Here is a 14,252-nt window from a genome sequence, read left to right on the forward strand (position 1 = left end):
GTTGCAGCTTAGTTTAGTGTTATTAAAAGGAGGGCGAGCCAATGACATTGACATATTAGGGTAGGAGAGATGTGTGGTACCTGAGCAGAGACTGCAAGAACTAAGATGGAATTAAAGCCCTGATTTAATTACATATGTGGGGTCTAAGAAAATCCTTTGTTTACCTAATTTCAAGTGTCAGTCCAGCCCATTTCTTTTTTTTTTTTTTTAAAGATTTTATTTATTTATTTGACAGAGAGAGATCACAAGCAGGCAGAGAGGCAGGCAGAGAGAGAGAGGAGGAAGCAGGCTCCCTGCTGCAGTCCAGCCCATTTCTAACCGTGGTACTCTTTTAACCAATCAGGCAGCCAGAGCTAACAAGTGAAGAACACCAGACCAACCACAAGGCATAGTAGGGACATTTGAGCTCTGCAGAGTGGCTACTAAAATCAAAATGAAAATGAAATCTTTTCTGTTAAAAAGACACAAAAAGTGAAAGGATTGACAAGTCTGTTAGAAAGGCCAAGGACAAAGATAGCACACAAATACATACCATGTATCTCATGCTCCCACGATGGACATAGTCAGCTGTGTGTGCCACTCAGAAGGTCTCCCCTAGGTGCCGTGTGACCTCATGCATGTAGGAGGCTTCAGATGCTTGGAGAATTTTCCAGGGCAGGCATAAGCTCCATGACGGCACAAGGGCTGAAAGCTTGTGCTGTTCACAGGGGGAAGCCAGTGCCTTCTTAAGTGACAAGTGAGCACAGTGTGAACGGCTCATGTGTGACCCACGCACTCAAGTGGGCACCCCCAAAAACCAGGCAGCAGGGAGCCCCACTCTCCTCCTCCTCTGCCAGAGTCTCCTCCTGCCCTCTCCTTCTGAGCCCTCTGTGCTCACAACAGAAGGTGGGAAGTCCGTTATAAACCTGGGTTCCGGGCTGCAACTCTGAATATGTCTGGAAGGAACACGATGAATGAGAAGACTCGGTAATAGAAGCCAGCCTGGGACATGTTACAAGTTCTAAACAAAGGTTGTACAAACCTGTGGGACACACCGAGCTTGTGGGGGGACTGCCTGTGCTGTGGCTCTTTGACTATCCCACATGGTATAATGAACTTCCACAAAAGAGTGGTTTTGAAAACCGAATTCAGGAAGAATAAAAACAACTATAGCTTCCAGGAGATAAAGTCAGAAACATTAAATAAAATATGGATTTCCGGGGCTTGGTTGATATGCTTCATAGCTCCTCAAGTTCACTAGCATTAGCTCTTTCCTAAAAGAAAATGAAGCTCTCCACAGCAGGTCAAAAATCAGCACTGCGGTTGTTACCAGCGACCACAGGGACCCAGACCTGGAACTGTGAGCATGTCTTTAAACTCTTATTTGAAGGAATATGAAAATAGGCATCATGTCAAAACTTTATCAGAAACTCAAGAAACAAACATGCCACCAAATGGAAAAGTCATTTAATTCAAAAATCATACTTCCACTCGTTTCATAAGGATTGTCACATAAACCAAGCAAATGAAAGAAAGCCGAGTTTCAGAGGCCACTCAACAGAAACTGGATTTTCCTTATAGATACACTTAGTGACGCAAAAGCACATTTAAAAAAAAAAACAGCCTCAACATGGCAAGACTATTTTACTAAGAACAGAGAAAAAGTTCTATTCTAGTCACAAATTACTTTTTAATTACAGAATTGGATTCTACACACCAGTCAATATTCAATACTGAAGTTTAAAACAGTGCATAATTTATGGTTTAAAAAAATTAAAGTGCCATTTTTAAGTACTTTATTGATAATCTATCACATAGCACTTTACAGTATACTCAAAGGTAGCCTAAATTAGGAGATAAACATGCAAATATTTTTTTCTCCAAAATATGGACAAAATATCTTTTAGAGTGCTTGTGACTACTAGCCTAGTAGTAGCTACTAAAGGTTTATGAGTTTGATCTGTTTTCCTACACGACTTTTAATAAGTTAATAAGGAATACAGCTGTAGATAGTAACCATTTGATAAATATGAAGTTTTAAAATGGCACTTAATTTACATCTTTGATCATTTTGACAATCAACAGCCTCTCGTTTCTCTTGTTCTCCAATCTGAAATCTTAATAGGCTGCCAAGTCTCAGCGGCTGCCAGCTTCCGTGGGTATCTACATGAGTGTCTGTATCTTTACTGATGTAGATGTGTGTGCGCATAAACACACACTAAAACACAGACACTTTAGAGTCACCACATGAACCTCTTTCCACAGGTACCAGAGTGATCCTGGCATCTGGATACCCAAGGGAGTTGCTCTTAGGTGTCTGTAGGGACAACTTTGTAGAATGTCTTGACCCCTCCAGGACTGCTCCAGGGAAATTGGACATTTTTGATTATCGATACTCTGGTTCTGATTACACTCAAAAGAATTTTCATGTAATAGTAATTGCTATTCTTATATGTGTCTAGGACTACCCCAAGGCTTTTGTCACTATAGCATTCTACCTTGAAAGGCATTTTCATTTGTAGAGTGCTATTAAAACTTTTATAAAAATATCAGTTGTGAACTTTTTCTGTAGTCCCCATTAAGAACTATATTTATTCCTCCTAACCAGCACCCCCCCGCCCAGTTCAGTGTGGTTCACTTTTCTCTTTTTCTCCACTCCCTGCACTACTTGACATCCAAGCCTTTTCACCCCAGAATACAGCACTTCCATCAGAAGACCATATTTCAGCCAGTGCTGGTGGCTCTGAATGACATCTGGATTCTCTATATGGTCTCTCCCTCTGCTTTGGGAAGTTCTTTAGTTAGATAAGTACTGTAGGCGGCGAAAGGAGAAAAGCTAATTATTACTTGTTGGGAGTCTCGTCTCAGGCATGCTGTAGGATTGTGCAAGGTTCATTGCTCTGCTGTTGTCATTTTGATGCTACAATTACAGAGAAGTGGTTCAGCACCCAGCTGATCAGCATGGCTGCCAAACACATTTGAACGCGAGATGAATTTTTTAAACACCAGCTAAGGGTGTGTGAGAGGACACCCAGTTGCCTTAAAAGACATGTGGGGCAAGGTTGTCTAGGTAATTGATTACTGTCAAGTTTGCCAAAGATGACAGATAACTCTGGAGATAGAATACCTGGGACATTCCTTTTAAAGTTAGGTAGTTATTTGGTTTCTACAAGGCTGGCTACCTACTGCAGTAATATGGTTACTCATAAAATATTCTGTACTAGGGCAAACTCTGAGTGCCATGGTGGCCACTGTTGTACCTGGGACTCCTGTTGTCTATGAAACTGTTGGTCTAGACTTGCTTTTGGAGACAGAAGCCAGAGGATGAAAGGTACCAATAAAGACTCATGAATAGGGGAGCAAATTACCTTTAGCTGGTTATTTCTGTCTCCCCATGCTTCAACCATAGATGTTTTTGCAGTCTCTGTAGTCAAGACAGAACTTCTGGGGTGACTGGGCTTGCTGTTGTCAGGAGACGCAGTTCGTAAAAGGACTTCCCTCTGAGCTACAGGCATGGCACACAAACTGTGGAGTCCTGGGAATGCCTGAAATAGTCTTGTCAGTAGCATGGCTCTGTCCTGCTGATGCCAACCTGCCAATGCTTGATTGCTTAGCTTCTTTCTGTTTGCCTCTCTGTTCAAAAAGCACTCAGCAAAAGGGAATGAACTAGAATTACGTTGTAAAAGACAGTTTGGTCTGACAGAAGTAAATGCATATTGGCTGCAGAAATATTAAAACACTAGGCGAGAAACTGGCTCCAATTATAAGATACTAAGGAAGGCTGTGCTATACAGGGTCTGTCCCTATACATTGATTTTTGAACACAGAAGAGAATATCTTGAGCAAGGGATTTGGGGGCAGGGATTTGAAACTAGTATCTTTCACAGCATGGAATTCTGTAGCTATGGACTTCTTTGAGTACCTGATGGACGAGTGAGACGAATCATGATGCCCAAGTAAAGATTCGGGCTCTGTGTGCATCACCGAAGTGCCTTACAAAAGAAACACAAGGTTCCTGGGAAAGCTCAGGGATCTTGGTCCACAGTCCTCCATTCTGATACCTTGTTCACTCTCCTAATCTGCCCCAAAGTTCCCTATTTGAGCAGAATTAGGAATGGGAGAGGGGCATAGACAGTAAAGAGAGTAAAGCCTCCTTTTGGTCATCAAATTCCTTCCCTGTTTCTTGGCTCATATTCTTAATGGTATCTCCAGTTCTGCAGCAAATGAGGAGGAGGTGAGCCTGGCTGGGGAAAGGGAGCAGAGCAGCCATCTGTCACAGCCCCAGCATGGCCACAGGGAGGCTGGGAAGGGGTCTACCTAAAAATTCGCGTTGGCGGCAGTTCCATTTCCCTCTGGCTTCAAATCAGAGCCAACTGAAGAGGCAGGGACAGGCTTCCAAGTGGTCAAGCTGGGGCCAAGTGTTGACAGCTATGCTTCAGTGAGGAGCTCCCAAATCACGGCCTAGGCCTTCTGCTCCTCCATGTTAGCTCTAGTTAAGGTTCCAGTAAGGCAGGTGACAATTTAAAACATCAAATGTGTTAAAAACAACAACAACATTATGTGGGGTTCCTGACATTTAGAAAGCACAGACCATGCTTGTCCCCGCAAGCCCCACTGAACAGGTTCCGCAGCTGTCCCAAGTCTACAGGGAGTAAGTGTAGCCAGTTGGTGTGTTCTTTCTTGGGTTTTTAGTGATAGCTTTGCTGAGTCCTATCTTGGCCTCATCCAGTCTTAATTCTTGCTCTCTGAATTGGTAGGGTAGTGTCTCACTTGCTGCTGGTTGAACTCTTGCATAATAGCTGGGTAATCCTTGAGCTGATCAACTGAATCACAATGACAAACTCCTTTAAACTTAAAGTCATCTATAAAGCTCTAACAACAGCACAGCCTACATCCTTTTTGGAGTTTTTCTTCTATTTTGGGGTTATACGAAACTTGAGATGAAAAAGAAAGGGAAGAAAGGGAAAGCAGCAGCATACTGAGGACCCAAGATCCTAAGAAGCCAGTTTTTCCTAGAATGTAGACACACACACAACATTTACAAATTAGCTCGGCCTCATGTGTACAGCCTTGGAAGATATGCAGAGGAGTAAGATATAAGGAACATGCGACAGCCCCGTCGCCTTCTGTCCTGACATCTTGGGGTACCAAGAAATACACCTGAGAAGAAAAATGAAAAAAAAAAAAATCTAACTCCTATCCCCACTTATTTGAATCCTGAGCTTACTACTGAGCAAGAATTCTTCGAAAAATTCATTGCCTGAAAATGCTCTTTCTCTCTCCAAATTCAAAGCCCAAGAAAAGCTCAAACACAGGTGGATAAAGACCACTGAATACCACAGTGTGTCATGCCCACCAACAAGAGCCAGCAGAGAGTCCCTAGAAATGTGTCCTCCTTCCTCAAGGCCAGAGAAGGGATGACCCTGACTCTCTTCAACCTTGCCTTCTCTCTCCCTCTTACACACACCTACTCAACAATCAAAGTTTAAATGTGTGGAGTGCTAGATTAAAGATTATCAAATATAAAACTTCACCATATAATATTTCAAATCACTCTATTTACAAGTTTATCTTTTCCAAAAAAAAAAAAAAAAAAGTAAAAGATACAGTAATTCAACACAATTCAAGTTTTTCTTTTCTTCTTTCAACTTCCCTAAAGAGGAGTTCCAGAAGCAGGAAACACTCTGGGGCGATGCTGCCAACCCGAGGGGCTCCTGGGGAGCTTAAGAGTCCATCATTAGTTTGGAGTCTGTCTGCCCAGAGTCACTCTTGCAAGGACATTCTAAAGTGGAAGATACTGGGAACTCTGTTCCTTTGAGGGCCAAGTGACTGTGATATGTCCAGACCCAACTTCCCCACTCCTGGCAGTCTTGCACAAGACCCAGCCCCTTCTGGACCAGGAAATTCTCTTTCTTAGAAGGTACCCATACCACCTTCCAAGCCCCAACCTTTTGGTGTTTTCCTGGATCAAAATGGCTTACAATATAAGTCTTGTGCCTCAAAAGCCTGAGAAACAATTCCCTTTTTTCTGAGTGGCAGTGAACATATATGTCTTTTAAAACTACAGGCCATACAGTTAGCCTGGGAATCATCCTTGAAAGCTGCCAGGGCACCGCCAATGTAAGTGAGGGGCTAGAGGCAGTCAAGGGCAGGAGAAGGGACATGGAATGGGAGACCATGAGTGAACAAGTCGAGGGGAGGAGAGGATGTCACCCATGAGGAGGCAGCACATTGCCCCCTAGAAAGCAAACACTAGTTGCATGGAAGAGCAGAAGTATTAAGCCTGTATATAATTTAATCTCAAGAGGTTACTAGAGTTTGTTCCAAATATATCCTGATGCTGCTAAAATTCACCAGAAAGGAAAGAGTTCCCAGCTGCTATTCTGTCTGCCCCAAGCAGACCACTCTAATTACTTGACCTTCTGCTTCAGGTGGTTGGCAAATCATTCAAAGAACGACCAAAAAGGGGGAAGAAAAAATATGTCATGCAAAAAGAGTGTTTTTTTTTTTTGGTTTGGTTTCAGAGTAGGTTGGGTTGCCATGGTTACGAGGTGATGGCAGCTCTCGGTGGCAAAGAAGTTCCTAGCTTGGGAGGGGGGACATGGGGGTGGGGGTGTGTTCCCTTGCACGAGAGGACTGAGCTGAATTCTGCTGATGTTTGGCCAAGGCTGTTTGGAGATGGTGAGAGATTGCATCTTATGTAAACAGTGCTGTAACCCCTCTCCCTCCTGCATGCAACCAGACAGACCCAGCTGCCTGTAGCACTGTGGGTCTCAAGTATTTAGAGATGGAGTAGAGAGAGTATCTACTGTAAACAGAAGCAACGGGCCCAGCCTGGGCCTCAGAGCCAATGCCCAGCCCCGTTAGACTTAGCTACATTGCATGCTCTTGAAGACTACATACATCTTTCTTACTTCTTTTTTTGGATTTGGGTGACTATTGAAACAAAATGAATGCTCCCTGTTTAGGGAGCTAAGAGAGGAACGACTTCGTAAGCCTTTCTCTTGATTATCGAAATCAAATGGCCTCCCCTGCTGATTTACTTCTGTTCTGTGCAGTATCACCACATGCCAGCTGACATGATCATGGGGATGGGTGACACCAGAGTTCATAGAAACATTCGTGTTGACAGGTGGTAACTTAGTCAATCACCCCGCATTTCTCAGTGGCAAAGAGAAATGGCCTACAACACTGGAATCAGCAGTTGTCATGGACACCATGGAAAGCTCAGCAGGTCTGCTGGGGTCACCAGTTAGAGGAACTCCACGTAGTTCTCAGGTATGAGGCCAGTCTTTCCGTCGAGAGTCCCCTCCAACCAGCCAGGCTCCTGAGATGGATGAACTGTACCGGAAGAGGGGAGAAAGAGAGCGAGAAGAGAAGATGTTACAGGTAGGGCAGGTGGCAGATGTGTGTGCACATGAGAACAAATGAGTGCAATCGCTTGTTATATTCCACATTTCCAGGACTTGTTTAAACCAGGGCTTCTTAACTTTTTGTGGGACACAAGTTTTTCAATAAAGGTACTCCAAATGTTCTTTGTAACAGAAAAGGAAACAAAGACGTTCGAAATTTTACACAGAATTTTAGGAGTTTCCTAGACTTTCTGAAGTTGCTGGTTTAAACCAGAAAGAGGTGACAAATCTCTGCTTTTATAGGTTAGAAGTCAGTTATAGTGCTCCATCCATAAATTTATCTAACCATCCATCCATCTATCCATCCATCCACCCAATCCATCTACCTACCTACCCAGGACTGCCTTTGTACCCAGTGGAGTGCCTTGGAGGAATGCTAAGAACTCATCTTTAAAGCTATCTAGCATGCATTTTACTAATCTAATTATGAATTTCACTTCCTTTTAAATCCTTACCCTCTGCTTCCAATCTCCCTGCAAATTCTGTTTGGTTTTTTTGCATAGCCTTTGAACAGCCCCCTCTCTGTTCCACACATACCCTTAGTTTTCTTTGCTGTTCTCTAGAATTTTCCTCCCTCCTACATACGATACTGAAAGCTGTCTTCTTCCTTTCTCTCTTACAACTTTCAAAATCTCCAGTTCTTTGATTTTTCAATATCCAAAAAAAAAAAAATACACTCATTTCTGTGCTATCACAATCCATCTTCATGGAAATTAGTGATATTGTAAAGATTATATAAAATCCAGCTGAGTCTGCAAAGTTCAATAGCAGGAGGAAAAAGAGAAGGAATCATGGGACCTGGAAATATGGGAGGGGGGATATTCATGCTTGTAAACTAGGCATATACAGATCACTCTTAATGGGAACGGCAACGTATTTGCTCTTAGTGTGTTAGGAAAAGTCCAATTTTCTGAGGTTGTTTGGAAAGAATGAATTTTCTCTTATTCCCTTCCTAGGCTAATTAAGTGACTTCCTGAGCTTGTTTTAGAAAAGCATTTCCGCCCCCATTGCTACTATATAACTCTAGTTTCAGTTTTTAGGGAAAGAAGCAAGTGTAGAAACAAAAGGAAGCAATGGGGGAGTAGCAAAAGGACACACATTGAGGCTTATAGGAGATCAACGTCAATGTAATCTTGAAAGCTTCTTCTGGAAAAGACAAGCTCAAACATCTATTAGTTGGCCTCCACAATGCTTGCATAATTTTGTATCACTAGGCTTCATGAATAAACCAGAAATAGTAAGGGTACTTCAGATTCATGACGCCCACACAAGGAGGAGTCTGGAAGAAAAGTGCCACGGAAGAACACAACACAACTTAAAAGCAATCCGTCCTCTCCAATGATGAAACTCTCAACCTGCCTCTAAGATACTAGCACCCAAACACCACCGCCTTCTGCCCAGGCATCCAGCTTACAATGTTAAGATCACTTAATTTCTGTACCTATAAACTGGTACTCTGTCAGTGAGTTCTTGTGAAGTTCCAGGGGCCAGCATGGAGAAAGCAATCAGCAGAGAGCCACGACACAGCTGGGCTAGTCAACAGGGGATCCTGCATCATTTCACCAGTCACTTGGACTGCTCAACAAGGCTCTCTCCCAGTAATGGCCTGGTCTCAATACCCACCCAAGCTTAGGGGAACCTCAAATGTTCAGAACCAAAACAAACAAACAAACTCACTCCCCAAAATAAAAGGCCTAGAAAGAATAACCAACCAACCAAGCAAAATAAAAACAAAAAAAGACCCCTTCCACTTTACAGCACAGCTCCTAGTTGAATTGTTACTCCACCAGATAAACGTAGTCCCTCACTTTCAGACATTCTCCCTTCCTGGCCAGCTGTTCAAACACATCTCAGGTGTTGAGGTAGTAATGTCTACAAACATTAAAAATGGAATTTGCAGAGTAAGGGAAGAGTGAGAAGGGATAAAGGAGGTCCTCCATATTGAAGAACAGGAGCTGTGTCACAGGAGACGGCAGGGGACAGTGCAGCCTTCAGGTTAGACTGGGATTCACGGGGGTCTTCAAGCTGGGTTCATCAAGGCATGGTAGCAGACCACCCAAATCACCTAGATGGTTATTAAAACTGCAGTCTTGGACCCTAAGGTATGCCAGTTAAAACACAATCTCTAAGAGGGAGGCCCAGGGATCTGTCTTTTTAACTCATGCAAAGAAAGGTAAGGGTTATGACTTTTCTGTGCCAAAATGCCTCTGTAACGAGGGTGGTAATAAGAAAATGCAAATTCTCATTCACTGCTAGAGGAGGGAGGCAACATCAGATGTCCTCCCAGCTTCTGTTGTCTTTTGTTTCCTGTCCTCCCACTTCATGGCTCAGCTGAAGCCCTACTTCCTTCATAAATACTGGCATGGATTCTGGTCTACCTGTACCCTCTTTTCTCCAAACTCCTGGAATGCTCATGGTACATTCTGTACATTATTCATGGGTCCTATTAACATTGTTTAAATGTGTTAAGCTTTGCTTCCCCTTTTTTTAAAGGACACTTAGTCTGTACTGTCTCACCCAGTGACTCCCCTCTGCCTGGCGAATTATGACAGAAGCTAACAGTGCCTGGGAAGGAGCCAATGGACTGAGAGCTTTAGACATACATCAGTTTATTTGATCCTAAAGATCCTAGCTTGCATTTTACTATCTGTACTTTACAGATGAGAAAATTAAGGCTCAGAAACATAAATTAATTTGTATAGCAGGATCACAATGGTAGAACTAGTGTTTGAACCCAGCTTGTTTGACTCCAGAGACCATGCCCTTTTACAAACCACTGCACTTATATTCAACCAGAGAATGTGATCTTTATAGGGGGATAAGAATGATACATATGCATATACTAAGAACGCACATATACATATATATGTACATGCCAAGTGGTGGCTTTTTGCTAATGCTTTGCCTGTACCAACTCCTTTCATCTTCAGAATGACTGTGGAGTTGATTCTGCTGTTATCCTCATTTTACTGATGAGAAACTGAGGCTCAGAGAGTTTAAGCATCTTGCCCAATATTACACAGCTGACGGGGGATGGAGGTGGATCTGAACCCAGGGCATCTGACCAAAGAGGCTGTGGTCTAACCACTATAGCTTTTGCCTAGCCCAGTGCTTTGGATGTCAGTAATGCTCATAAGTACTTGTTGAGCTCAACTCAGCCAATGTCCAACTTTCTGAACTGCACCAATGTCCAATGTGCTATATAAACACACGGAGTGTTTCCTTGAGTTGTCCAGGCAGCTCTCCAGCCCAGCAAGCATCTAATATAAGCTGCTGCTGACATGGATGTGCTTTCTGCCAACCACTTTCTCTCAGCTCCAGCCATACACACTCCCTACACCCCTGCACACACAACTCATGCTCTCTCCTTTCCTTCTCTCACTGTGGACAAGCAGCAAGCATGTGGCTAGGATCTCTAATGGCTGACTGCTCCAAAAGGAAGCAGCACTGGCTGGAAGAGGCAAAAACTCTTGTGTAGCTGAATACATATACTCATTTAACAAGCATTTATTAAGCACTTACCCTGTGCCAGACACTGTGCTAGGGAACCCTGGACACAGTACTGAGCAAGCAGAAGGATTATGCTCTTGAATCAAGGCAATATATTAATAAAGAAGCACATAATTTTAGGGAGTGATGAGGGAAGAGAGAGAGACTGGGATAGGGATGCAGGTATGGAGAGGAGCTCAAAAAAGCTAAAACCTAAAGGATCCAAAGGACCTAGCAAGGCAGCAGATAATTCAAGTGCAAAGGTCCTAAGGTGGCAGAATGCCTGGTATGATTTCAGAACAGTGGTCTGCAAATTTTTCTCAAAGAGCCAGATTGTAAATGTATGTCTCTTCTCAACTGTGCCATTGTAGATCTATAGGTAATACGTAGACAAAGAGGCATGGGTAGCTAAGCTCCAATAAAATTTCATTTACAAAAACAGTCAGTGAGCTGGATTTGGCAAGTCATAGTTTGCGGACTGTAACTGAGAACACAGGGAAGGCCTGTGAGGCTGCAGTGTATCGAGTGAGGAAGGGAAGGGCCAGGGGTTAGGAGCTGGTCTGTGGAGGCACCCACCAATAACTGTGGGAGGAACAAGAGGCCAGAAGTATGTGAAACAGAATAACATGGTGTGATTTCCAAACATCACTCTGGCTGCTGCACAGAGAATGGGTTATGGGGACAAGAGTTGACGTGACAACTATATAGGTAGCTGGTGGAAACACCTGGGTAAGAGATGGAGGCGGCTTGGGTTTGTGTTTGGATTTGGCAGTAGAGACAGCTGTGGAGTCCAAAAGACTTCAATGAGGACCTCCCTCCAAAACCCCACCGGTGGAGTAGCTCAGTGGTCCCCTGGGAGGGTGTTCTCTATTGCGGAAACCCAGTGCAGCCCGATCTTACACTCATGCAGTACCCCATACCCTGGCAATGAATGGATCCAGCCCACCTCAAATCTTGAGGGAAGTATCCCAAGAACCCAATTTTAGTGACTACCATGTGAATTTTCCAGGTACCACTAATCACATTGCTATAAAATGACTAATGTTCCTGAGAACACAACTTATTTCTCTTTCCAGTTACTATCTGAGGTGCTCCTGGTGAAATGGGCTATTTCCTAGTAGACTGGCAAGGGCTGACAGTGGAGTTATTTCCGAGTATTGCACACCCATTCCTCCCTGCACAAAGTCCAAAAGCTGACTGAGCAGCCACCTCAGATTCACAGCACAGGCCCCTGGAATCCAAAGGCTTGTTGATTAATCATTGCGAAATAACAGAGTTTCCCCTCAGGGTGCCCCTCCTTCTTCCTCCTTATTCATTCTTCCTGATCCTGAAAAAGACAACACACAGGAACTCTAACTCTTGAAGCCTGTCATTAAGAAACCTTCTTCCTATTGGTCTGATGATTTAATCTCACAGCTACAGAGCATCCAACTTAAACAGCTCTTACCTGATGTCTCCAGAAACAAACTAGCAAGGGAGAGAACAAGGGATATGATGTCCCTGCCTAACATGCTAACAGCTTTTTCTCCCGTAATGCCTGATTTCTCCAACAGAGGTGAAGGGAGGGGGGAAATGGGGTATGTGTAGCATTTTCTAGGAATCACCGCAAAAAAGCGTATTCATGGGGTGCCTGGATAGCTCAGTCAGTTCAGCATCTTTTGGTTGACTTTTGGTTTCATCTCAGGTTGTGATCTCAGGGTCCATCCCGGGATCAAGCCTGGCAGCAGGCTCCTTGCTCAATGGGGAGTCTGCTTGCTTGGGATTCTCTTTCTCTGAATGTCCCCATTCCCCCGCGCCCCCCCCCATCATGCATGCTCTCTTGTTCTCTCTCTAAAATAAATAACTAAGTAAATAAAATAAGTAAATATATATATAGTATAAAATAAATATATTATAAAATATAATATTTATATAAAATATTTATATAAAATAAATATATATAAGTATAAAATAAGTAAATAAAATAAATAAGTAAATCTTTAAAAAGTGGATTCACATTTTGTCAGATCCTTCTTTAGCTGCAGCTCAGTCAACACTGAGAGGTGTTTTCTTTGGGGTTTCATTTTGTCTTTTGCTCCTCAGGGAATGTGAAAGGGCATTCCTGGTTAAAAACAAGCTGATGTCAATGACCTCTGCCATGACTCCCAGAGATCACAGGAAGGCATGGATAAGGTCTCTGACTCTTAAACCAAACCTCTTTCCCGCTCTCCTTTATCATTATAGGATTTACAATGATGACCAAATTGTGTGGTGCATGTAGTCCCAGGATGTGCTAGGCAGAGCACCCCGTAGGGAAGGAAAGGACTTGGCAGTTCAAAATCACCTAGGTTTCTTTTCCTTCCTCTTTGGTTACCTACTTAAGCTGCTTCAAAAAGGAGACTTAAAAAGGTGGGAAGCAACCTCTCTGTAGAAGAGTCTGGCAGCTCCTTCAACTCTTTAATTGAGTTTCTGTGGGATCCAGTAGTACCTCCGCCCTCGCCCAGGTCTATCACCAAGAAATCTGAAAGGTGTCTCACAAAAATCTGTACGTGCATGGTTACAGCCACATTGCTCCTCACAGCCAAAAAGTAGAAATAATCAAAATGCCACTAACTGATGAGTGGATAAATAAAATGTGGTATATCCACACAAGGGAAGACTACCTAGCAACAGAAAGGAAAGAAGTGCTGATGTACACTCCAACAGGGATGAACCTTGAAAATACTATGCTAGGTGGAAAGAGCCAGTCACAAAGACCACACACTGTGTAAGTCCATTTATATGAAATACCCAGGGCAGGCAAATTAATAATGACAGAAAGTAGAGGAGTGGTGTCCTGGCTAAATGGGGGAGGACTGGGGGTAAATGGAGCATGGCTGTTAAGGGGCACTGTTGGGGGTGATGAAGATATTCTGGAATTAGATAGCAGTAATGGTTGCACAACTCTGAATATACTGAAAACCATAGAATTGTACATTTTAAATGGGTAAACTGTATGGTATGTGGGTATCTCAAGAAAGTTGTTTGGGGCGGGGAAGGAAGAGGGTTGCCCTTGAAAAAAGGAGTCACAAACAAGATACACACACATACACATACCTTTTGAGAGTTTAGACCAAGTTTGCCCCTAAGATCAGGGGTCCTTTGTGCAGTCACAGGGAATAGCTGATAGGAACATGACAGTCCCTGGCCCACAGGAGCAGTGAACTGGGGTTCAGAGGACAGACTTTAAGTTCTGGATTCACCTGTAAACGTGGGAATGTCTCAAATCCTGCCCATCTCTAGGCAGAAGGCCTGCCCCTGCTGGCAGGGCAGGACACAGAAGGCCTGCATGCAGCCCACACAGGTCTGTCTGCTGGGAACGCTGCGTCATGTTAGGGCTGCAATGGGACTCCA

The 14,252-nt window shown here is 43.5% G+C and overlaps 1 protein-coding gene across 3 annotated transcripts in view; it reads right to left on the minus strand.

Annotated features, from left to right (window-relative positions):
- Positions 1-1,430: 1,430 nt before the first annotated feature.
- Positions 1,431-14,252, minus strand: part of ARHGAP26 (Rho GTPase activating protein 26) — a 443,705-nt gene continuing 430,883 nt past the window's right edge. For all 3 annotated transcript variants that reach the window (XM_044225350.1, XM_044225370.1, XM_044225360.1), the window contains one exon: positions 1,431-7,320. In XM_044225350.1, the coding sequence (XP_044081285.1) occupies positions 7,232-7,320 (89 nt within the window). In that variant the 3' untranslated portion in view covers positions 1,431-7,231. The remainder of the gene's footprint in view (positions 7,321-14,252) is intronic.

The sequence above is a fragment of the Neovison vison genome, chromosome 1 (genome assembly GCF_020171115.1).
Source record: "Neovison vison isolate M4711 chromosome 1, ASM_NN_V1, whole genome shotgun sequence".
Lineage (NCBI taxonomy): Eukaryota > Metazoa > Chordata > Mammalia > Carnivora > Mustelidae > Neogale > Neogale vison.